Below are 27,498 nucleotides of genomic sequence, written 5' to 3' on the forward strand. Positions count from 1 at the left end.
TCTGAATTTTTCCTTTCTTGGCCAATGCTTGTATTAAATAGGAAACAGAAAATGAAAACTCTACAGATGATCTGGAATTGTTTCATGTTTTTAAGAGGACAAAAAGCAGAATGTAAACTAATAAAATATTATAACGGCTGCATTAATGGCATGATATTTGTTATTAGAAATGTGTAAAACACACTGTACAGTACATGGCCTGTGGAAGAGGCCTAATGAGCATAAGGGAATACTATGATCTAATAGTGGAATGAGAAGGTAAAAAATAATCGGTTTGAACTTACTTTCTATGAAAACAAGCAAGAGAAGTATTCATAAGGGCTAAGGAAATGAATCCTAAAAATGTCTCATACATCATTTTCTCCATTTTCTTTAGGATAAACAGGCTGGGAAGGTGAGGAGGAAGGGTTGTGCTGTATGCAGAGTGGTGTCTCAAATGCACAGAGCTTTGACAGGAGATGAGCCAATCACTGGAGGCATCCCATCTGGTCTTGCACTTGTGTGTCTGTCCCATTTGCTGAAATGCTCCATAGGACAGAAGAGTGGATGTTGTTTATTTTTCACTTAGCAAGGCCTTTAACGCAGTTTCCCACATTATCCTTACAGCCAAACTGGTGAGTAAAGTGGGTAAGTGAACTGTAAGATGGGTGGGATATTGGCTGGACTGACAAGGTCACAGGGCTGTGATCAGCGATACAAGGTCCAACTGAAGGCCGTTTATTAGTGACCTCTCAAAGGTACTGAAACCAACACTGTTCAATGTTTTTTATTAATGACTTGGATGACAGGATGGAGTGCGCTCTCAGCAAGCTCACAGGCAGAAAGGAACTGCTGTGGGCCAGGTGTCTTTCATATTCTGGAGGGCTGGGTGCCCTCAGAAGGACCTCAACAGGCTGGAAAAATGAAGAGGCTGAAAAGGAACATCATGAAATTCAACAAAAGCAAGTGTGAAGTCCTGCATCTGGGATGGAATAATCTGTGCAGCAGTACAGGCTGGGGGCAATGAGACAGCAGCTTTCAAGAAAAGACCCATGGACAGCAAGTTAGTGGTATGCCCTTGCAGCAAGAAAGGACAACCAGATACTGAGCTATAATAGTGAAATCAAAGTAGCAAAGTCAATGGAAGGGATTTTCCACCCTCTATCCTACACCTACATTTGGAGTACTTTCTCCAGTTTTGACCTCTCCAGTGCACGACAGAAAATGAAGGACTGGAGTGAGTCTCCTGGAGGGCCAGCACAATTATTAGAGGGCTGGAGAACAGGACATTAGAGGAGATGCTGAGAGAACGGGCTTTGTTGGGCCTTAAGAGAAGGTGGCAAAGGGGGGTGGGGGTGGGGAATCACATAGCTGTCTAACAGCCTAACGGGACAGTATAGAGAAGACGGGGCCTGACTCTTAAAGGTGCACAGTGGAACGGTAAGAGTAAATTGACACAAGCTGGAACATGGGAAATTTTGACTCACTGTAAGAAAAAAACTGTTTCAGCATGAAGGTGAGCAAATACTGTAAAAGGCTGTCGAGGGAGGTTCCTGAATCTCTGCCACTGGAGATGCTCAAAATTCAAATGGTCAGAGCCCTAAGCAACTTGATAAACTTGAACCTGCTTTGAATAGGAGGTTAGATGAGATGGACATTGATTTATTCCAATTTACGATTCTGTGATCATACAATGCCATCTATTTACAACTTGAAATACTAACAAAATAATTTAATTTATTAATTTGGCCTGTATAATGTCATTACGTAGTATCACCCTGCTTGTCATTTATAGTGAACTTTTCCTAGAAGAGGAGAAATGCAGGATGAGCAGAGCCACGAATCCACAGGTAAAATTACACCAAACTACTCTTGGCCTTAATCTTTATTCAGGCGAAGTGCTAACTGAAAGCTTGGTGCGTAAAAAGTAAGAACTTGAAGATCTGGTCAATACCAAGACGAGTGCTTGAGAATCTTTTCCTATCTTAGTCTTCACATCTAATTTAGGCTTATTGCTGGCTGTCTTCATTAGCGTTCTGGTAATAAAACCTAATAATACTTTATCTAACTGGCCCTTCGGCAATTCAAAGTATTTACTTTTTCTTCCTCAGCTTTTATTTGTATAGCTTACCCACAAAAGCATAGATACTAACTTAAATGATTTATTTGCTTAAAAGGTTTGGCAGAAGAGAGCACTAAATCTAGCACTTACTGAACGTGTTGGTTTTACCCACCACTACTTACTTATTTAGACACTTGCTGATCCACTTCATGGCTTTTAAGGTGAGGACAGTTCTTACACAAGACGTATCCAAAATTATATAAAACTCTGGAATTAATTTATATTCATTGTAGGTGAAAAAAACCCCAAACCAACCAACCCAGAAAACTTCTGTCCTCAAATTCTCCGATGATTTTCAGGTAACTTACATGACTGCAATTCATCGGTGAAACAGATGAAGCCATTACATACCATCAGATGTGTCTGTCTGTGGAGAATACCCCTCGGATAAGTTAAAGGTCCCATTATCGGTCCAAGATACTTCTGATACATCTGTGTCAGACACTGACAGCTCTTTGGCAACAACTGCAGCACTAACCTACACATAAAAAAAAAGTCCCATACATGGCATTCTTATACTCAAAATAGTCACGCTGCAGGAAGCCAGTGCTTAGATACTGAAAAAGAAGCCTCTCGCACGTCATAGCAATATAAATCACCTCCTATTTAAGCTTTAATTGTAGAAACATGAAGAGAATAGGAGTATACAATACTTAGGAGTGAAGCATCCCTTTCTGTAATAACTTAAAGCTGTATTACACTAAGGAACACAGAGAATTCCAGTTATTCATTCTGGAAGTAACATCCTACTGTAATGAAAGCAGAATGAGCCTGCAAATACAATATACATTTAAATGTAAAGAAATGCATAAACTTGAATTAAAAAACCAGTCCATTATCTATACGACAGTCAACAATTAGCTAAAGAAAAATCATTATCCTTTCCAAATTTATCCAACAACATTCAATTATGACAGCTACTAATTTTTATCCCATGAGATATATGTATTTTTTTCAGAGTACAAAACACCTTCAAAGCAACCACTATAAGTCAGACTCTATACACTATTGATCAAACACTGCATAAGAATTCCTGTAAATCTGAACTTTTTTTTATATCTACCAGTGTTCTGATTATAATGGAAAATCCTTTACCATACAGTTATTTAGATTATTAAGAGAGAAAGGAGATATTAGTGTTCTCATACGTATCTAGAAAGATATTTCTAGATAATGTGCTGACTTACACTATTACTGAAAACGATCAGAGAAGCGGTTACAGAAGTATCTGACAGATTATGTAGGTTTTCTATGAACGTTTCCCTTTTATGTTTTAAATTGATAAAAATGAACTGCAATTTCACTGTTGCAAATAAAACCAGCCACCTTTGCTGCTGAATTCTAGTTTAATCATTCTACAGCCAATACAAAATAAACACGTTCTTAGTTCAATAGGCCAAAGAAACCATTACCTTAAGGCCAGAAGTCACAAATGCAGTAAGATAATCAGTATAAGCCTAAAGATGGAGACTATGAATCACTTTTAAAGCACACTGCTTAGTTCAGGAACAATGTCTCCTGAGCAGGTTAAAGTCTTCCACAGAAGAACAGAGACAGTAGTCTAGATATTCTCCATTATCCATATAGATTTTAAAAGCAAGACAGGGCTGACTGAAAAAAAGTCACCTTAGGACACAGAGCTGATATGTCTAATTCACTGTCATCTTCTGTGGGTTTTGTTTTTGCTGTTTCTGAAAGAAAAAAAACATATTTTTTATCCTACTCATGACAATGGACTTGCAGGTTCAATGTGTGTTCTCTGTCACAGTTTGCGTAGTACAGTAAACTTTCACCTGTTGGCGCAGTGCATCATTTACGTAATGTGCTACTAAGGTGAGGGAAACAAGGCTGATTGAGAGGCTATTTAGCAAAATATATTGTGCAGCAGCCAAAGCGGGACAGATAACGTTGCTCTGAAATACATTCCAACAGATTTGTTTACCTGTATTGTACTTCCTTAGAAGTCTCTGTCGATCACCATAATGTTTCTACCCTGGCAATATGTATCTATCTTTTAAACTGCACTGTTGGTACAACGCACAGTTGTAACATAACGTTAGAACAGGCAGTGTAGCTATCCCAGCACATTACTTTGCCATGAGAACATGCAATTTTCTGGATAATTCATGTAATCTTCATTCACAAACCCCTTCTTCTTTGCACCCAGCCACGCTGCATTCATATTTATATGCAAATATGCATACAAAGCATCCTGTGAAGTCTAGTAGAAGGTTGCTCCTTACAAAGAGACACACAAATTTTGTCTCCCCTCTCCGTCTCAGAATAGCTTCGTTAATGTTTTCAACCAATCTAAGCTGAAAAACACAGTCATATTATTCTTGGTGACCTATTTATCCAAACTGCTATTTCCTCTCTTGTGTCAGTACAAAGGTTTGTGAACCCATGTGGTGAACACAAGTGGTGAAGCAAGGTAGGGAACTTGTCTGGGTTAAATTAAACTGGAGGGTGAGGGGCAGGACAAAACAAATCTAACTTCAACCATTTTCCCAGTGCTGGCTTATGACATTTACGAAACAATAGTCTGATGTCTCTCTCTGCCGGTTTCACTTAAAAGTAGAACAAAGTAGAATAATACATGAAAGACAATTTTCAGTGCATGATTCCGTATTTCCAACAACTGCTGCATTGTATGTAAGAGCAGGGGAAAAGGCAGATGGCTCCTCTGATGGTGTCTAGGAACAGCACATTGTTTGATGAACAGCTACAAGAAATGCATGTTTTAAAGCAGATACAAAATCTACTGCTGTAACACTAACTAAAAAGGGTAGGCTACCTGCAAGTAATGTGACTATACTACCAAGGTTTAATTAACAAAACTGTAGCACACACAAATAGCAAACTAAAAATAACATTGTTCATATTAATTTTTTTCTTGAAATAGCTTTATTACTTAAAATCTAAAAGTTTTCAATGTTATAAAGATTTCAGGTGAGATAGGTGAAATTTTGTTTTAAACCGATTTTTCCGCTTTCTAACTAAAAACTTTAATTTGTAGCAATGATCCTACTGCAATTCTTAAATGCTTACTGAGTATTTGGGGAAGAAAAATTCTTGCTGCTGTTGGGAATGAAAACAAGGCAGATTCAGATACCTGAACAGAGTTCAGTGTCCTACTGAAAATTCTGTTATATCCTTATTTTGTATTATTGGGCAAGTGTCTCTCCTGGGTAAGTCTGCCACATCTAAACAGAGATAAGCATTGCATACTGAAAGCGAGCAGGTTTTTTTCTGAAAACCTACAAGCAGTACATCTAATCAAGTATGAAGAGAACCATCAGCCTTGCCTTGCTGCCTTCCATGACGGAAACCATACCCAGACATCTGACATACATTATCACTCCTTATAAAGCTAAGAATGGTAGCCAGGTTCAAAGCATGAAATACCTTTACAGTTGGCTTCACAGGACAAACCAACTGGCCTGCAATTTTCTCTGCACACAGAAATATATTATTTGGGACTATAGTTCACTACTCACCCGACCTCTCTCTCTTCTTCTGGTTGATATATTCCACTATTCCAAAATCTAGTTTCATCAGAACAGTCTTAATTTTGTTGCACAATTTCTGTCCAAATTCATTGCACTTAAGGAAGGGACATAAAAAGGCACACAATACTGTGATAAAAATGAAGACAAGAGAGAAAAATTGTATTGAAATATTGCTTTATAAGAAGTTACTCAGTAAAGTTTAAACAATGCATTTACATAAGGTACCTACTAATTTTACGAAATACAATTAGCTTTACATTAAAAATGCACTGTGAAATACCCATGTCACACAAACTGTTAATGTCAAATCCAGTTTCTAGGAGCCATTCCTACTTGTTATAGAAAATGCCATTGTATTCTTACCAAATGACACCTTTTTTACTTCCAGTAAGGCACAATTTATGATCAGCTTAACATTTATCATTATCTTGACAATGCCCACAGTGTGTCAGAATCACCACACTTAAACGCTTGTAAGCTTACTTCCATATGAGAAAAGGCACTTGTCAGAACATACATATGGGTATATACATATATATATATATATATATATGTATATATGTCCCACCTGACCTTGAATGTTTGTGGGGGGGAGTGGGGGTGGGGGTGCAGGTATCTACCACTTCTCTGGGCTATCTGTTCCACGACCCTTACTGTAAAAAATTTCTTCCTTATATCTACTCTGAATCTACCCTTTTTTAATTTAAAACCATAACCTCTTGTCCCACCAAAACAGACTCTGCTAAAAAAGTTTGTCCTCATCTTTCTTATAAGCCTCCATTAAGTAATGAAAGCCCACAATAAGGTCTCCCCAGTGCCTTCTCTTCTCCAAAGTTTGAACCACCCCAGCTCTCTCAGCCTCTCATCAGAAGGGAGATGTTCCATCCCTCTGATATTTCTGCAGCCCTCCTCTGGACCTTCTCCAATAGGTCCGTGTTTCTCCACAGCTGGATGCAGTACTGCAGTTGGGCTCTCACAAGAGTGGAGCAGAAGGGGACAATCACCTCCCTCGACCTGCTGGCCACGCTTCTTTAGATGCAGCCCAGGATGTGGCTGGCTTTCTGGGCTGTGAGCCCACATTGTCGGGCCACGTTGAGCTTTTCATCCACCAGCACCCCCACATCCTTCTCAGCGGGGCTGCTCTTAATCCCTTCACCCCCCAGCCTGTATGATACCGGGGGCTGCCCCGACGCAGGTGCAGGACCTTGCACGTGGCCTTGTTGAACTTCATGAGGTTCCCATGGGCTCACAGGTCCCTCTGGATGGCATCCCATCCCTCAGGCCTGCTAACTGCACCACTCAGCTTGGTGTCATCTGCAAACTTGTTGAGGGTGTGTAAATATATACGAATAAGTAAGGAAATGCTCCCTATACAGAGACCAAATAATGAACAAACCACATACATAAATTGTGGCTGAAACAGAGACTGTACTTACGCAGGACATAGGAGAGGACAACTCCAGGAATGTAACTTCCCAAGACAGTGAAAAATGTACATACACTGCAGACTAGTAGGCAGAACTGGCAAAAACATTAAAATTGTCCATTAACACTTCCACTGTTTAAATGTTTAGATCATTTTGCAAAAGAAAAATGCTGCACGCTAATTGAAACCTAGAATGCAGTGGAAAATTCAAGGTGCTTTTGCTTTTTGTTGTATTTTTTTTTTTAAATTAGGAAGTAACTTTAACACTTCTGGTGCAAATAAGCATCACACAGTCCTCTGGCTAATTAAAACGTACCCCTTCTTCTACAGAAATATGTTATTTTTATTGATTTGCTGTGAAGTTTTAATAAGCTCACAATTATTGCTAAAACTTCTAGTAATTACTTCACTACACAAAAAAGGCTAAACAGCTGATATTCAGGGAAAAAAAATCAAATCACTCATTGAAATATTACAATGCATACTTGCTGCATGCTTACAAAGCAAAAAATCCTTCCTGTAAGTACAGTTCTCTCCTCTGTTGTGTCGCTTTGTGAAACCATTTTCTCTTATACGCTGCAAGCATCCTCTTGATGCTTGTTGGTACTCTAGCATTCCTGTTAACAACAAGACTGAGCTGAATTTTCAGTATCAAAAGAGATTTGGCCTCTGCTGTGACTGAGACAGAGCGCATCTTTCACAACTGTACAATGCTGAGTACAGAACTGATCTGTTGAAAGTTTACAGAAGGAAACCATTTGTTTTTTGTTAAATTGCAATTAAATGGTTAATTCAAAGAAATTTTGCACACAGCATCAGTGCCCAATTTGCTTGCAATTATAGCAATAAAATAATGACATGGCTTACAAAATGAGGTCAGAAAAAAGAAGGAAAGCACACGGTCAAAATTATCTTTTTAAAGTCAGTGTTATATGTATCTTAACATGCAGTTACTAAGTCATGTTACCACATGACAAAATTATGGGACTGTGTATACTAAACCCACATTTCCTTACCTCAATATATACCTACTTTTAAGAAATATCAGTTTATTATCCTGACCATATAACTTCTTTTTGTATACTTTATTAATCTTTGAAATGTATTTCATCCTGTTACTTGTCCATATTTTCAGTCTAAACTAATATTTGAGTGTGGTACTATATCCTATTTGCTAATTCTGAAAAGCCTGTTTTCAGGAAAGATCTTGCGGCAAAGTTAACTGAAAATTAAAAGAGGAGAAAAAGCCTCCTAATCTCCTTCTAAATTGTATTTAACAATACAAATATAAAAATGAAATCTTCTGTTGTCATAAGATACTTCTAAATTATTTATGTTTTTCTTTGGAAAAGAAAGCTGCTTCACTTTTCACTAGAAACTACGTAATGATATTCCTCCTATTTGGAAGGAAGAAACCTTACTCTTGCCTGCCTCTTCACGAACTGGGTTCTCCAGCTCAGTCTTCCCAGTAAAGAAACCCAAACCCACCAACTATGTCTGTATAGAAGAAAAATTATCACAGTAATGTAAGAAATTATCTTCTATCATGCAATACTTGCGCAACTATTCCTGAATACTACAACTATTTGAAAAAAAACCCTCCATATATACGTTCAGGAACTGTATACTTTTTCTGCTTTTTCAAGCTTTTATTAAATTGTGATGTTTTGAATTTCCTTTCCATGGAGTGACTGGTGAGGTTCCAGCAGCTGTAATGGGAGGGACTGTATTGCTATAAACTGTACCATGAGCTTTGCTCACTGACAAGCTACCTGTGTTCTCCACAGCAAACAGTCAGCAGAAACTCACGACTGAATGTATTATCATGTGTATTTTATTTTTCATGGTTTTGCTTGCTTTGGGTGTTGGTTTTTTTTTTTTTTTTTTAACTTATCTTGCCTTTTTATAAAACAGTATTGAACTGTTAATCTTACTTGGGAGTGCTTACCTTGCCAGGGTTTTGTTCCTTGAAGTGGGACATTTCTTGAAGAAATACAAATAAATTCATCAGTGTTTCTGAAATGCACTGATTTATTCTGGGTCTGTAGTCTTGCTTGGAACTGATGACTTTCCAGCTGAGTAAAACAAACACAAATACACAACAACTTTGGTTATAGCTCATACAAAAGTTGAAACTGGTTGAAAAAACATGTTGTAAAGCTATAGTCTTCAGTGATCCAATGTCTGCTGCTATGCTAAAGAAACCTGTGCTTGTTTCCACATATTTTATACTTATAAAATATTTTTTAAAAAATAAACCTTGGCAGTAGCAATTCTCAGTCCATACAAGCAATTACGAAATAAATTACTGCTTGTTCATTCCAGCCATATGAAAACACTGAGTTCAAGGCACAGCTGTCATCCAAATTAAGCAACTGAACCCCAAACTTGTTTTTTAATATTCTTTTTTCTTAAAAACAACATAGCACAGTAATTTTCATTGCCACAGGTTGGCCTGCATATTAATACGTTTATTTTCAAGCATACAATCTTTGTGCTTTTTCTTATCTATTTTTTGTCTCGTTCGCCAGACTGCCATCGTCCGTAAGAGACTGATATCCAACTTAGAAAAAAAAATAGCTCTTAAGGTTTTGATGCTTACATTCGTTTCCTTACCGATTTTTTTATTTCTCTGTTATACTGAAAGGACTGTTTCTAAAGCTTAGCTTATAACTGTTCAGTCCTCCTAACACAAATTAGAAACTTTAGAACAATTTGCTGCAAAACAGGAGAAAGCTTATCTATCTAATTTCGGGCTTATCAGTTTATAGGCAATATCCAGCTGAAATGATGACATGGTATATATACCTTTTTGGAGCAGACAAAAACATCTACAACAAAGACGCTTTAAGAAACAACAAATGAAAAGAAAAACATACACCGGCCAGTCGATGTCAAGTGAAGTGGGTACCAAGTATGGATGTACCACCATCAAACCCTGAGAATCCAAAGGAAATCTGCACAAATTTTACAAAGTTATCTTTTGCATAATTCACTGCTCAGTACACACACAGCTTTGATCACAGTGAATGCAAGTAAACCATAAATAACCCCACAGCCACTTTACCTGGATACATAATCCATTAGATTTTTAATGCATCACTGCATTAACAGTAAACATTTTTTCACAGGTGGATCACATTACAGGATAAATAAAAAACTATGTTATGAAAAAAGATTTTGTGCAGCAATAAGGCCATAACATAGACTGTCAGATCAAACTGCCAGCTCCTTCTTCCAAGTAATTACTGTTTAGCTACTAAAACAGCACAAGGCCCTGTTCACAGTTGTTCTTGTTATTCAGAATGCAAATGCCCTCCGATAACTCCCTGGGACAACTTACATTTTAGCAAGTGTCAGAAAGTGACCGATGAGATATTTGCTATTCAAACCTTACCCTGTATGAACTTGGGTTTTCAAAAGTAACATTTAAAATTTTGCTTTACTATTAGAAATAATGAGAGATAAAAATTTCATTTTTTGTAGTGAATATATGACTTTAAAAAAATACTTCCTATCACCACTTGTAATGATACCTGCAGTGATTAAAAGCTTCAACATTGATAGATGCTCAACAGATTGCTTAGTCATTTCTGTTGGCACATACTGTAAAAATTAAACGCCATGATGAGCATTTGGACTTTCCTCAGTTGAAAGCTGGTTAGTAGGTAGCTCTTGTCTACCTTCTCTACTGAGGACACAACACATAACCTACCTTTGCTGCACCGTACTGTATTCGCTTTGAGTCGTTCTTACTGTAAGGCACCATTATGTCTTAGGATACGAACTTGTTAATGCCTCTCATTTCTTGATATATGGAAAGCCACGTAGGTCGTAAATTTTTTGACCATGTTTGTATTTTTGTGAGCCACTGGCAATACTGATGCACATGTACAACAGCCTTGACGCCCTGAGGCTACTGAGACTGCCAGCTCAGGTGTTACTTTGGAGTTCTGTTCCCATGACAGATGTAATGGTGCATACTTAAAATTACAGTACTGCTTTCTAATTTGCTTTACACCTAACATTTTTCAAAACAGATGTGGATCCCTATACAGCAAGTTTAACCTACCAAAATAGGCTTATTTTTCCTCATAAATATTTTGCAGCTTCTTTAGAATTAGTTATAAACTTGCAGAAACCCATAGATTAAAAGTGGCCGTTCTGTTTTTCCAAAGTGCTTAAAAAAATTTTGCTCCCTCATGTTATTTTTACTTCTTCAGCCTACAAAGCAAAAGTTTACAGTAATGTTTTTATATGGGCATGAGCTCGCACCCCACTTGCACCAAGAACTGCAACGCAGTTCTTTCTAGTAAAAGCAACTGGTTTACTTACACAGCCCAAGGGAGAAAACGGCTGAAGGAAGAATGGATTTGAATTCTGGAAATTATGTACTTAAAAGTTACACATATAATTGCACTGCACTACAAGAGATATATTGATTTTCCCTAAAAAGATAAAACTTCTGACTTGCTTCTTTTTGCAGGGCTGGGACTATATGCTCATACTGCACTGGAAGGAAAGTGGTCTCTCACATGGCAGTATGCAAAATATACTAATATAGCACTAAAGGGATGGCTATTAAAAGGTTCAAGTGGCCTAAATTAGGCAGAAGCTTTGATCAATGAATCAGGATAGGAAGTAAAATAATGTAGTCCACACTGTTTACCGCATTATAACATCCAATGAAAAGTTTGGGATTACAGTGTTAGCTCAGATTTCTGGTCAGAGATTAATAACAAAACTAGGCAAATGGTAAATATATATATAAATGCCTATTCCACTTTATCTTCCAACTGAAAAAAACCCCTCTATATTTTCAGTTGTATAACCCCAAAGATTACTTGTATTTTACAAACTATGATGAAAGGAGAAAGCGACTTTGAATTTAAAATCCAATGTCTCAGCAAGACGAACACCAAACTTAAGTTTGCCTTAAAATCTTTAATTAACATTTCAGTGAAACCCCAGACAACATGTCTGACATTCAATTCAGCAAGGTCTAAAGCCACTTTTTCTTACAATTATATAATCTTGTTCTCATTTCTCCTGAACACACAGGATAAGAAGATTTTGGGCTTATGTTGAATTTTATACACTTTGGTCCGACTGATTCCCACATTTAACTTTGTGAATTTTTACATACTTTTATCTAAGCCAGGAGTAAGTCTTCTCCCACATACATGACACCCGTTTTTATTCTACCTGGGAATGGTACATAACTTCTTTTCCATTAAACCTGAGCTTTCCTAATGTAATGGAGGTTAAACAACCTTCTCCCCATTTTCAGAGACAGCCTCCACAGCTTCATTTTTAATAGCAGGTCAGGAATAATTTTGGTGAAAAATGTCTAGTTAAACACACAAGAGAAACGTCATTTTTATGCCTGTGTTTAACGACGGTACAGCAACTTCACCACGAGGTGGCGCCACAGCAACACCGGTACCGGAGCACGGCTTGGCGCCATTTCATACGGGACGTCAATGGCGCTCGTGGGGCGTCCACAGTCAGTCTGTCACCTGCACAGCGAAGCACTGAACATGACTGAAGGAAAAACTCGTATTTCAGCAGCAGTGACAAATGATTCAAGTTCAAAACCCAAGCTGTCGCCCTATACCTGACTTTATTATACTATTTATAGTGTTGCAGTAGCGTGATTTCCTCTTACATTACAAAATATTCAGGGTGAGGTGTTCCCCCCCTGCCTCTGAGAATAAAACCCGTAATTTAAAATAGTGTACCTGAAATGAGAGTCTCCTGTCTTGAACTAGGTGACTTTCCTAAGACAGAGAAAATGTGACATATTTTCCAGGCACGCATGGCACTGCGTGCTGGTATTTGCCTCCGGCAGAGAATGTAAATAAAACCATTAAATAACTCATGGAGAACCCTGCAGGAACCCGCTGGGAGGGATTAGCAATGTTACACAGAATTTTTGTCCGCCTCCCATCCACACTAGTAATTCCAATTTGCATCCTTTCTGGTAATTAGCAGCTTCAGAAAAGTAGTATACAAGGGTTTTGCCTTATGAGAAATGCAATTTTATGGACAGGCTACTCTCCTTACAGAAACATCACTTCCAGCTTTTGTAAACCATTCTGCAGCATTAGTAACAATTGAGTTGCCTGTTTATTCTAGTGCTGAAAACTATTATGACAGCATTCCGCATTACAAAACCCTTTTAGAGACTTTGCTCCTATCCTTTACTTAAAATTGTTGACAAAGCAGAAGCACAAAGAGAGAAAATGGATAGGCCTGATACCTACTATTGAAACAGAGCTTTTGAAATACATAGGACAATTGGAGATAGTTGGCTTACTAACTTTAAGTTAACAGCAAAAAAAGGATGGGTGTGTGTGAAAGCATAAACTACAATAATGCAAACTACTTCCATATACACTAACCAATACAAAGACAATCTAAAGAGGAGATGCAGCAAGGCGCGCTGGGATAAGTAACAGCAATTCAAAAGACGCAGACAAATTGCGCAGAAAAATGGCACATTTGCAGGGAAAGTTCTCTGGAGCTGCTTCTCTTCGCTGTTAATAATGCTTTCTTTTGCCAAGCTGAAAAGATGTTGAAGGTATGAGCTGCAGTGCAGAGAAAATGTGTTGCTACATGCATTGGTCCCGTGGTCCACATCTGGTGTGCTGACAGAGAAGCAGCCAAGCAAGGCGAGTGGATGGCTCAGGTGAAGTTTGTTCCAAAATATTACAAACCAGCTATTAAGCTTGGTCCACAAAAGAACGCTTGGCAGTTTCTTGTAGGCCACCAGAAAATCATGACACCTTTGTCAGTTCTGCTATAGCCACACTTTTCTATTTTACAAGGAAATACCAGGGACTATTTCAAATCCTTGTTCTAAACTTGGGCAACTAGAGGTGCAAGAAAGTCAGCTTGCGGATCTTCAGCACGAAAATCAGATGCACATGCTGCCTCTTCTTGTTCACACCTACCAAGAACTACCAGCCCTGGTAACACCTGTCCCTCCTGTCCCTTGTCCCCAGAGCCCACCTGAACAGCAGCACTACCCAGAGGCCAGATGGTTGGAACCTGATGAAGGGGGATCAAGAAAGAAAGGAGATGTAACATGTGGTTGTATGTACACAAAGATAGGAAGGTTATGTCATGCCCTTGTAGAAAAAGAAATAAACATTAGACCTGCATGAGATCAAAAGCTGACAGACACATAAAAATGCATACTCCATACAAATCCGTTTTTCAATAATCACATTTAACAACAAAACGGGAAAAAAAGAATATATGTGAGGTAGATGATGAATGTGGAGTGCATGACTATGACATCAGTCAACTAAGAACATAAAAAACCTACTTCAGCACAGTATTAGTGGAATTACCTTAATAAATGACCTAAATGTGAACCCTATTCTTTCTGCAGAAACAGCTTTTGGGGCTCCTGTCCAGGTGTCCTTTGGGGATAATAAGCAGCCAACTGCCTCTGAACAGCTTCAAAGGCGTTTGTGCATGATTTAGAAAGAATCCAGTTTTATGCTCCCATCACTTATCGTGAGTTTGATATAAAGTACGACACTTCTAAAATGACTGTCAATAAGATTGAAGGTGTTCAGAGAGAAAATTAATTACTCATATCCTTCTGACTGCCTACTGCATCATTTCTAAAACTGGGCAAATACATAAACTGTTACCTAGTAGCTGCAGAAAAAAACCAAACAAAACACCCTCCTGCCCCAGATGCTTCAACTCATCACAGTCACCAACTCTGGCCAGGAGAGTCAGTGGCATTACATTCTCTAAAAATGACTGATGGTATCATGCTCTCATTTCGTATCTAGACATCTGTTCAAGCAAAGCCCCGTCACATTTCTCTCAGAAAGGTCAGTAGCTCTCATGTTACTAGTTTAAAGATCTCTTCGTGATGTGCTGGATTTTTTTTTCATTATGTGTACACAGTTTCATATGTATCTTCACATAGATATGCTACTCAGAACTAGCAGTGACAAAGTACACCATGATGTGGTGGATCTGAAGGATTGCACCTACATAAACATCAACAAGGAGTCAGTAATTACAGAGCTTCTAAACTGTCTTGATTTCCCAACTGTAACCACACATACTTGAAACCTGTGCAGACTGTAATTTTAAGGGTAACTTAGAATGTATTAGTCAAGGTGGAAGAGCTGAAAGTTATATTCCCAAAGATATGTAAACCAAAATACAGGTAATTTGGCTATTTTATAGTCTTTTTAAAAGTACAGTCTAGAGCTTATAGAATGATGCGGCTGTAAGGGATGTGGAGATCTAAGGACAAACCCCATAGGCAACCAGGAGGTAAGTATGAAACGTGACCAAATGAAATGTGTAAACTATTAGCAAAACGCAGTCAAGCAGGTCTACCTTTTCAGAGCTTTCACAGGTCTCTGCTATGAGGAAAGCAAACACCACAGCGCAGAAGGGAGTGATTATAATGATGCAGTTACCCTTCTTTGAAACAAAAATTTTATATCTAAAGACCTATGCCAAAATATATTTTTAAATTTCTCTTCTAAATTATTCAGGTACAAAGAAAATAAATTCGCATTTAGATAAAAGTTTGCGGAAAACATTTTAAATGGTTTTTTTTACATTTATATTTCAGGTGACCAAATGAAAATAACCATCCCCCTTCTCTCTCCCCAAAATATGAAGTACTGTAGAAAGCAGATTTTACAGTTAAGTGTATTAGAAGTATCAATGCCAAAACCTCTGAAATCTACTATTGAACTGTGTGGTAGAAAACAATGCAATATTGATTAGCCTTATTGAATTACGAGTCACAAATCTGTGACTGTTAAGTGCGCTATGTGGAAGGGACATAATGGCAAGCACCACTGCACTCATAGCATAGCATCTTTATGACCTACGTAGCTAATTTAAAAGGTTATTATGTAGAACTGTGCTTTATTCTGTGCCAGTTTGGGATCCTATGCAATCATCAACTATACTCAAATAATTATATTTGACTCATGTGGCTATGACCAAGTCAGTAAGACTTGCAATTTAAATGCATCACTGGGGCACCAGGTAAAATACTGCTTCCTTCCAAGAGTTCCATGAAAGGATGCTGTACCACTGAAAGAACAAGGAACACAGGAAGCATCCACTGATACACTCCACTGTCAAACTTCAGGGAGCATCTTCATCTACATCCTTTTTGCCACAAACTCTACACACCTTTTGTACTAGAAATCTCTCCAGCTTGTAGATATCCATATGCATTTTGTTTCCCATTGCTCATCTACAGACCTACACAGGTTTACACTTTCACCAACATCTTAACACTGTGGCAAACATCCTTCAACTGACCACATTTGACATCTCTTCAACCATAAGGCTTGGGCACACTTGGAATCTCCAAGATACACAAAGTTAGATCTTGGTTTTAAAAGAGAAGCTGGAGAACGTCGGTATCGACCTTAAAGAGTAACTAATAACATTCCCCTTTAATTCTCATCTCTCCTGTAATTCAAATACATGACTTCTGAGAACTACATTAATTTTGTTAATACCATGCAACACCGCTTCTCAAGCTTTGAAAATGTTTTCTTTCTGACCTCGTCTGTCTTCATCTGACACTTGAATTTTGTTCTTTTTATTAACAGTGAATCAGTCCAATTTACTGGGTTTTTTTTTCAGGGAAAGATGTGCAATAACAAGCTGAAAAAAGATCTTATTTCACAGCTTTCAGTAACATGCATGCCGTTTTTATTTCTTGACCAAAAATATTTTTCAGTAGCATTACTGCACAAGAAATACGTTTAAATCATCAGCATTTGATGAGGCTGGATGTGTTTTTTCTCAATGCACTGCACAGCAGACTGGCCAGGATATGTGACTTTCAACAAAACATAATATAAGCAACGCTTCATCCCTGACTCCATATGCTTCTTGCATAGTGTGTTAAACCAAAATCATAGCGGTATTTTCTTCTCTTCAGCTGACATGAGAACATTTTACCACTGGTGTGCTACTCAACAATATCAATCCCTTAAACAAAGGGGGTTTTTTCCTTATATTACTAGTCAAGAACAAACTTTTTAGACAGTGAAAGCAATTCTATTATTTTTAAAATATACCCAAGTGTTCTGCAAAGAGATAGGGGAACTCATCTTGTCCTACAGGTTGCTTTAGAGAGAGGAAAAAAAAAAAGAAGAAAAAAAGGAGCCATTACCACCAGGATTTTATTTTGGAGGGGATGTGTTCATTTCTTCTATTCAAGTGTAACATCAGTTGACTTTTAAAGTCTTAATAAAAAGCTGTATTGTCTGTCTTTCTTTAGCTGATCAGATACAAACTGGTTAACTCCAACTTTTTTGAATGTGATCCCAGTACAGATGCTCCTCAATGTAGCAGACTGTACTAGATGTTGTCACCTTTTGATGCATGTCCTGCTAAAATAAACAAAATATACTCCAACTTAACATGGGGCATTTAATTGTCCAGCTCCTCTAGACAGATTCTTCTAAGCAAACTGACAGGTCAGCTTTCACAGCAAACCCCTCCTTTGACCTCTACTACTCCTGTCCAGCTCTCCTGAGAGAAACACCAGCTATTCTAGTTCGAGGTCATTTAAAACACAAAGTGTGCTCCAATAATCAAGTACTATTAATTCAAAGTCATGACTTAGCCAATAAGCACAGATTTTTTTAAACGTCCCTTTGCATGAGAACTGAGTGTTTCAGTGTCACATAAATACTATTACAGACTTGCTTTCTGCTTAGCAAAGATGATAATGCTACTACTATGTGCTGTTAACCTTTTAACCAAGACAGTACAAGGGCTGCGATTTTCCAGGTCAGCTTCCTATTTGTGATAGAAACTGGTGATGTAAGAAAGACATTTTTATTGCAGTATTTTTGTTCAGAAAAGTAAGGAAGTCTTGTTTCTGTCAACAGCACCATAAAGTTCTGTTTGCAGAACTTTAAGCAGCTCTGCCCAGCTGTTGGAAGTGATTCTTTTATTTTCCTCCTGCAAAGACAACTCTTTTAACCCTTTTTTACAAAATCAATTCATCTTTCTCCTTCAGCCTCCACATTCTTCAGCTGGGATACTCCTAGTTCAAGGCCTCTCAAAGTCAAACAGCTAGGAAAGATGAGCTGAGCATTCCTCGAGTTGCAGAGCAGCTGCACAAAAAAGGAAAACTGGATTTTATAGTGCCAAACAAAAAATACTTTTAACCTGCAAAAACATAAACACGACTTTTTGTGTAGTATACCAAGGCAGCTTTAACTCTTTGCTGTGCAGAACTTCGTTCTCACTCTCTTCAATGTGTTTTTATGTATTTTGTATAAGCAGGTGACCATTTAACCTCGATGCATTCGCGCACTACTGAGAATTCCGGGCACGAGCTAACCACTTAAGGCCTACATTTGTGCACTGGATTCAATCATAAAAGGAAATCAAATACTTTCTGCTTTATTAACTAATACTAGCAGAAGAAACAAATATTCTTATATAATTACAAATCAACATGCTTTGAATAAATAACACACAGATTTGACTTTAAACTGGATCTCCATTTTTCTAAGCTAAGCACATACTGAGAAAGCTATTGCACTGTGAGATGGTAGTTAAAAGTCAACCGATTCAGAATCACACAGCTTTCTCTCCCATTTTTAGTCAAGTCATAAAAGGTTCCTGGCTAACAGTTTAGTGTGCCACCCTTTTCAATGATAGGCATGTGACAGCGATTAGAACAACACAGACATTATTCTCATAGAGGAAGTTATACATCAGTATCTCTTTGAAGCAACTACAGCCATGTCCTTCCACCACTTCAGGACCAATTCTTCACAGTGCCTTCTACACATTCTTGACCACCATTCCATTCTTCTTGAGTTGCCAATCTTTAAATTTTTTTTTAAAAAAAGTAAATTATACCATCTTACACCAAAACCATAGGAGACTAGATGATAAAGAATTACTGGGGGAAATACTGTCCTTATGCTAAATTGTTTTCAATCCTTTACCTTTGACCACATCTTTCCTCACTGTTCTTGATCTGCCACCACCCGGTATCATAAAACAGAAGATGTGAGCGTGTACCTGATCTACCTGACTCCTAGCTTTTTTGATAGCCTAAGAAGTATTTGTGCATATGCTCCTTTGCTTATTATACATTTAAATTCACAGTGTGACTAACAGACGATTGACCAATGCCACATCTTTAACTATGACGTTATATTATTCATGAAATACACTTGTGATGCAATGTTACATATTTTATGAAGTAGGACATGAACTTGAGAGGGGAGAGGATGTAAGAAGTATTCGTTTGCATCTGAGAAGGAGCTAGGAGGAGTGCAGTGTGCCGAAACTGAGCAGTGAACAAAGTTCATTCTACAGCTTCTACAAAAATACCACCGCCCTCCTTTTTCAAATATATAAAGCAATAGCTTGGATTCAGCATGCCCTCAAAATTACCACATTATCTGTGCATTTACATAAATATATCTTCTTTTATGACTCCAAAATGAATTGCTCCAGTCCAGTTCCCATATTGCTCCAGTATAGCTCCCACAGCTCCTCCTTCTATTTCCCTCTTGTTTAACTTGGACCACGACCTCCAGCAAATCGCATTAGCACTTCTGCTGGAACGTTCTCCAGTTATATCCTACTTGTTATGACCATGACAAAGAAGAAAGTTAATTTCAGAAAAAAATCAGAACCTTTCTATTTTCTCAAAACTTTTTGCTCAACAGCAAAGACACTAAAGGATGAGCAATTACGATCAGGGTCAATTAATTTAATGGTAGTTTCAGAAATTACAAATGGGAAGAGTAGGCCCTGTTATGCATTTTCAGGTTACTGCTTTAGAAATGTTCACCCTTTTTGCCTAAAAGCAACTAAAACAACACAACAAAAAAACCAACTTTAATTCATAAAAACCCCAAAGTCTTAAGAGGCTTAGGCCTACTATTGCTTCTATTTAACTGCCAAAACTTAGTACAAGCCTTTATAGGGAAAGAATAGTGAACAAAGTAAATTAGGTATTACAAAGCTTTTATGTTTTGCATACCAGTTGCATCCTTTTACATACTGGTAAATGCTGCAGCTTCCCTCCCCGCCACTGAAATTTTTTTTTGGGGGGGGGGGAAGAAGTCAAAATTATTTTTCTTCTCAGCTGGTAAGATTTTCTCTCATCTTGACATCTTAGTTTGAAAAAAAAAAAAACAAACCCAAAAACCAACCCCTCAAAAACCGAAACAAAACAAAATGCCAAAAAGCCCCCACAACACATTTTCAAGGAAGGACATGATGCATATCCTTTATAAAATTGATTCAAAAGGAAAAAAAAAAAAAGGTAACTCTGATCTGAGACCTCTTTTTTTAATGTGTCATGTATATTAATGTTTTCCTGTATTGAAAATTATATAGTTTAACAAACTGGAGATTCAGCTACACATTTTTTAATGAATGGCAATTAACACTTTGGTGGCTATCAGTAATGAGTTAACGTTTCCTTAAAAGTAAAGAAAAAAAATGCTGCCTACTACATTTACTTGTAATCTATGTTATATATAGGGCACAATTTAGATGTCTGCGAACAGAAATGTATAGGTGACCCACCCCTGCAGAGGCCCAATTATGCCACTGGGGATGGATCCATTCACCCACACTCACCCAGTTAGGTGACCATGCCTGAACATGCTGACCTACAACAGAGAACCAGAAACGTCTTGTGTGTGTCATCTATCTTACAGCAACACATTGACATACATATTGGAAAAACATCCACATAAACGTTCAAATTTAATCTAACTAGAAGAAAGTGGATCTAAAGCCATAATGAAATGCTCGCTTCCGATTCTTTTAAGTTCTTAAACTTGCCTCTATAATTTGGCATTTTGTTAATTAACTTCTAAAAAGAAAAATTCTATTTCCAAATACATGGCAGGTGGGTTTTTTTTTGCAATATAAAATATTTCATTAACACGATTTTAGAGCCAACATTTTGATTAGCATCAAGCAGCAACTATGGAAGACTATGTGGACTTTAAGAAACCTAGATTATAAACTGTCATAGCCAAATATCAGCAACATCTACCTTTTCAGTATCTATTTTAAAATCTGTTTAGCTTAATTTAATTAATGCATTTGTTTCATAGGCAGGTGCTAGATCGTATTTGAGGAAATAGTCTTTGTTAAATTGTTTTTTTAGATCCAACTACTTCCTTCTTGTCCTGACTATTGGTTTTACAAGATAATTAAGATAAAAGTTAAAACTTCAGAAAGACAGGCATACCTCAAAGGGACACAGTGCCCTATTTCATAGTAATGAGTTATGGTTCTGTCAGTAATGTGGCTCCAACAAAACTATTTGTGTCTGACATTTGAGGCTTGTAAGTAGTCCCATGGTTGGGAGAAGTGACTAGGTAGAAACCACCCAGTATTTTCTTCCCTTCACCTTTAGTTTAAGAAATACATAAGAGCTGAACAAACTTAACCTCCATGCAGACATTAAGATCTAATACTACTCTCCGAAGCAGTCTTAGGTTAGCGTTAGAGGCAAACCCCTCAAGAATTAGATGATCTGTTACAACGCAGATAAAACTGATAGGCTGAGAACTCAGGAGTGGACACAGATTAATTACACATAGCCTGGGTCCATACTGCGCTGCACAAGAAGGCCGTCAGAATCAATGTACAGTACCTTTCATCTTGTCCCAGATCCTCACTGTCTGGCATTGCAGATGTAAAAAGGAATTAGCTCGCTCTCTCTACACCAATCTAGATAATCCAGGCAATGATCTTCTAGTCTGTTTTGTGTTTTAGAGGTGACAACCCAGGCACCTGTCCTGTTTGCTGCTGAGAAGAGTGCTCCTTGCTCAGAGAGCAAATGTTTACAAGACATCCTAAGTGCCTGCTGGTCTTGAATGAAGTTCAGAGCATTCAGCTTTGATTGGCCAAGGCTATAAATAAACAAGTCGTGACTCACCTCACACACTATGACAGGGTGTTTAGTAGCAAGCACAGCCAAGAGCAAAACAGTTTTGGTTTTTTTTTTTTTCTTCTCATCATGTGAGGGAGAATCACCTCCCAGTTAGTACATTTTATTTTTCTGCTTTCGCTGGAAAGCTTCCTCAACATCTTCCATTTTTCCCAGGTGTAAGTGAGCAGCAACCAAAATGATAGGAAGCTAAATGACAAACTTTAAAGTAACATGCTTAAAAATATAATAGCAAAAATCTTACTCTAACTGTAAAAATATCCTTCTTTTTACTCCCCACAAAGCATCAGTAACAAGCTATCAGAAGCAGCAAAGTTATTCTCCATTGACTAGATTCACAGATGAAAAAAATATCCCACTAGCTCAGCGATCATTTTAAAATAGGGAATAAGAAGATGAGTTTTCAATAAAGATTAATTGCATTGCGTTTAAGTTCTGATCCAACCTCATCTGCCACAAGCAGTCTTAGCTATCACAGGGATAGCAGTAAATCGCACTGGAACAGTCCTCAAAATGAAAGTGTGTCAACAGGAGGAAATTTGCTGCCGAAATACTTCAAATGCCTCGGTGAACAACCGAAGGTGAACTGACAATTTTACTTACCTCCTATGGCTTTTTGCTGTGCGCACGACAGGGATTCTGTCACCCCAGTTACACCAATTAATTTTCAACACCCCTGCAACCTTATCTGTGCTGATGAAGCTTTGTTGCGCAGTTGAACACTCCAAGGATCACACACGTACATTGTTCAGCACATTGCTCAGCACTGCTCTTTCACATGGCTTGCTTCTTGCATTAAACAGCTTGACCTATTGTTCTCAATGTATTTTCAAGTAACTATTACATGCAGAGATCTTCACACACAAAACTTTTCTTCTAGGAAGGAACTCAGCAAGATTTAGACCTGCCTCTCCTGCATGAGACAGTAGGAATTCTCCTGTGGATGCCACATCTTACAAACAAATAAATAAAAAAATAAGCAAAGCTGGAAGAAAAGGTATGCCAGACTAAAAAACAAGCGCACCATACCTTTGATTTGGTAAGCTGTATTTGGTGTATTGCGGGTAATGCATCATTCGTTGCAAAGCTGCTTAACTTTCAAAAGTACAAAGGATTCTATCCTTTCTTCTTATTTTAATATAAAATATTTCAAAACTATTAAAATCTAGACAGAGATTGCAAAATTTCCCCAAACCATGGAATCATAGAACTATTACTTCAAATTGCATGGCTTATATTTACTATGTATCTGAATTAATAAAATGACCTCAGGAAATGATGAAAAACAAAACAAAACAAAACAGGAATACTGCCTATCTGTGAATGACAACTTCCTTAACTCTTATCCCAACATTTTAGTTAATTCCTTTTTTCTTTTCTTAATCTCATCCAATCTTCTGCATTCATATCATTCCTAAATCTTTCACGAGCCATGTGCTTCCTGAAGCAGTTCAATCATACTGGCATTTTAAAAGAAAGGAGGAAGAAGAAAAATGGGAGTAAAGTCCTATGTCTAAATTATGCAAGGCAATATATAAGTATGTATTAATAAATGTCCTGCTCTACTCAACAAAGATGTTCCATGGTTACCCATACCTGCATATTCCAATATCATTCTTTTTTCTTTCTTTTTCTACTGCTGTTATAAATAAATAGAGCTGAGTTTCCTTACCCTGAAACAACAGAGCTGCTAAAATAAAAAAATCTTAATTAATGAAATCGTTTTGTGTGACAACTTCATTTCCAGATTAAAACTCTGAATTCCTCTAATTAGGAAAAGAATCAAAAGAACTGAAATCTCAAAATACAGAAAAGCACTGAAAATTTAAATGTAGCATCAAAAATTAAGAAGCAAAACTAAAGCCCTTGTGCAACTTCAGTTGCTTTTGTTTGTTTACAACAAAAAAATCTTCAAGTATGACTTTGGGCTGTTAATTTCTCTTGCACACTGTACACAGTGCTCACCACTACAACATGAAAAATTGTTCACTGTTTACTTCTACAATTCCTTAGAACTCCTCCCTAGCCCTCACTGAGATAAGGAGGATGATATCACCTTGTTTACTTATTGATAAGTAAGTCCTGGAAAGATTAGGTTCATAAGTGTCTACTAAATGAGTACCTAAGTGAAATGTCAAGGGCCTGGTAACTGCGAAGTAAAGCATTTATAAAACACTTCAGTACTCAAAGGCTAGTTTCTACTGATTCCACTGCTCGTGATTTTTGCAAACCAACTTCAGAAAACCAGCGTGTAATTAGCTGAACCACAATCACACTGAAGTATTTTGCCAAGTGTCAGGAAGAACACTATCTAGAAAATTAAACTCAATTTTCTGATCATTCTGAATCCTTCCCCACCCAAGGGACTTAGAGCTTGCAATGGCTCATCTGGAGGTTTCCAGCAGACTGGGCTCCAGACTATTTCACAGCCACATGAGATGGAATGACCTCTCCAAGTACACTTGGGTGGAAGACCAGCAGGTGAGCAGAACTACTGTACTGAAGCAGGCCAAAGGGCTTCTGGCATCTCCTACTGTGTCCAAAGGCACAGCGCCTAGGGAAAAATGCATTGCTGCCTCCTCCAAATAGCCTTCCAGACTCCAACTTGTGCCTCAGGAGTTTCCTGAATCAGCAGTGATGTCTATATTTTTAGCTCTGAGTGGACTTCCACATCCTGTGATAGCATCTATAACACCTTCTGGCCAGGACTTCTGCAGCTTAACTACATACTGTTTAAAACCAAAAGACCCAACCGAAGCCCACCCAATTTTTTTTGTTCTGATCTAGTCTCTTCAACTGATTCCCAAGAAGTCTTATGCTGGAACAGGTAGATGACAATTAACTCTCATTAGCTTTTCACAGCTATTTGTAATTTTTGCAGACCGTTATCACATTCTTTTTGATGTGACTGCAGAAGCTAAAGGTGGAGCAACCTAGAAAAGAGTTTAGCTGGAACTAGAATTACTAAAAAACAGTTTAAAACTTTTTTCAACATGGTAAACTCTGAGTGACTAGAAATGACAGAACTGAGGAAAGAAAAGCTCTTTCCCCGCCCATGTTATTTTTCAGGGAGGTTCTTACTTCCTTGCTTAGTTGCAGCTAACGCTACAACTTTCTGAATTGCAGGGGACTTTGGCCGGTGCTCTTGGTCCCTTCTAAGCTCCTTCTTGCCACCTCTGAGGTCCCAACTCACACGACTAATCCCTGTTCCTCTCAGCAACCTCTTTGCTTGAGTTGCTACCTTCCAGCCTTGCTATGTCTCTCTCACTTCTCACACCCAGCATTTTCTGAGATTTTCCCTCCGTGGGTTCCTCAACAGAAAAGACAACCCCTTCCACCGGGTTCTTCCCCCAGCCCCATTACTTCTGGAAGGAATATGAAAGCACTTGATTCTGTAATCAAAAGGAAAATATAGAATTGATCATGTTCTGCTCTTGGTCAGCTCATTCAGCTTACTTTTTTCATGCATATAAATCGTTGCATGCCCTCAAAGATCTTCACTGTTCTTTTCCAAACTTTTCCTACATTTATTATAACTGATTTAAGATGGGAGAGATCAGCAATGTGCACCATTATTCCTGGCGAGGACATGCTACTGACTTACAGAATTTGACCCTTTTTGTCAATTGTTCCTCACGCTCTCTTGGCCTCGATTACTACATTTTTTACACACAGCTTTCCAAAGTACATGGTCCTCTATTTTATTTGGATAACTTTCAGAATCAATCCTTCTGTTCATCTCCATTACCCTGGTTCTTCAACTAAACAGACCTGTTCTAGACCTTTCTCAAAACTTCCTGGATAACTGGAAGTAATGGCTCTCTTTACCGTCAGGTATTAAAATACCCCAGATGATGTGCTGGCACACAGATCAGATGCCAGCCTGACACACTGCCTGATCATGGAATCTTACCAGTTGTGCTCTTGTTCAGTCTAAATCTGTACCCAGCATGTATCATAATTATTAAGTAAATGGCCTTCCCTTCAAACAGTATAGACATCTATGTGAAATTTTCCTTTTACAGACAGGCACCAAAGACTTCAGAGGCGGTCATCAACAAAAGAAGGAAAATAAAAGCTATGTTCTTGCCAGAGACAAGGAAGCAGCTTTACTGAGTAACTGCGAGGACTGGAAATAGCGTCAGACACACTGTTTTATACACACAGATACTGAAGAAGCTTTAGCAGGTAGGTGAAAGGCAGAGTGCTGTCCATGTGGAGGGCAAGGGAAATTATCTGGCGTTACGTGGTAGATGGTGCACCCCACCCAGTCTGCAAGCTTTCAAAGATTTTAATTAGCCCGCAGCACGCTTTGGCTGGTCAGCGAGCTCCAGAGCTAGTCACAATCACTGCCACCTTGTATGTCTCTCATCTTTAAAAGGAGAGTAAGACAGTGCTTTCAACCTATTACCCTGTTCTAATTATTCAGCTACAAATGAGTCTCACTTCTAATAATAATGAACACTGTATGTACATTTAAAGACATCCTAAAAACCCTCATAGCAAAACTGACTCATAGCAAAAAAAAAATTAAAAAAATAATCGCACTCCAAAAAGAACATCTAGTTGAATTCATACTTCCAGAAGGAATGGAAAAGTCTAGCTTCTTAGTTTTTGTAGACATTATTTTCACCAAAACCATGTGTTTAAAAATTATTATAATTTTTCATGTTTAGGATTAAAACTAATTTGCAATGCATGTTTCTGCTGTGAATAAAAATCATGTTAGTAACTTCATGAAATCCCCCAAAATGGAATATTTTTCCCTCTTTTTCAGTATAAAAAACTGAATATACTGGTCACATTTCTCTGTGTGCAGGCCTGTGTACCTTCTCATGTCTTTACTAGAACATATAGATGGAAGTGTATGTTTTATCTAATTCATCAATTTGAAGTGCAGACTCAATTTCCCTGTATTTTCAACATCCAAATGTGCTGAATGACACCTGTCCCAATCCTTCTATGTAAACTGATTTAAAATTGGAAATGCTTATTATATTTACTTAACTTTGTGAACTCTTCATACAATGGAAGATACATACAGGAGGCTTGTTTTAGAAGACAGTAAACCTTTCATACCAGCGTAAATAGAAAAAGTCAAGATACAGCTGCTGAACATGGTCAGTTTTTGCTGGAGTATTATAGCAGGTATAACCTCAACCTGGTAAGCAGTGTGCTAAAGATGACTTAAAACAACTATTACACACAAAACATAGTTTTGTATTTATCTGTACCTAGGACTAGGAATTGAAAAAAAAAAACAAAACCAAAAAACTTTCAACAGTTGAAGGCCAATTAAAACAAACAAAATAAGCACTCAGAAAAAAAACTGTCTTCAAGGAATCCTGCATTGTTCTTTGTACCTGCATGAAATAACTAATTGTTAAAACATTTTTTTAAATCATGAGCTGCATATTCAGAAAAAACCAAACCACTCATCATTCAGTTTTGACATTAAAAAAGTAACGCAACGTTCAAAAAGTCAAACAAGATA

General features: G+C 37.8%; 1 protein-coding gene across 2 annotated transcripts in view; it reads right to left on the minus strand.

Moving 5' to 3' along the window:
- The window catches only part of RETREG1 (reticulophagy regulator 1), a 70,154-nt gene that overhangs the window by 4,801 nt on the left and 37,855 nt on the right, over positions 1–27,498 (minus strand). For both annotated transcript variants that reach the window (XM_040587279.1, XM_040587280.1), the window contains exons 4-8: positions 8,985–9,111; positions 7,047–7,131; positions 5,599–5,736; positions 3,728–3,792; positions 2,453–2,579 (exon numbers count right to left, since the gene is read on the minus strand). In XM_040587279.1, coding sequence (XP_040443213.1) covers positions 2,453–2,579; positions 3,728–3,792; positions 5,599–5,736; positions 7,047–7,131; positions 8,985–9,111 — 542 coding nt within the window. The remainder of the gene's footprint in view (positions 1–2,452; positions 2,580–3,727; positions 3,793–5,598; positions 5,737–7,046; positions 7,132–8,984; positions 9,112–27,498) is intronic.

Source organism: Falco naumanni, chromosome 3, assembly GCF_017639655.2.
Source record: "Falco naumanni isolate bFalNau1 chromosome 3, bFalNau1.pat, whole genome shotgun sequence".
NCBI classification, from domain to species: Eukaryota; Metazoa; Chordata; class Aves; order Falconiformes; family Falconidae; genus Falco; species Falco naumanni.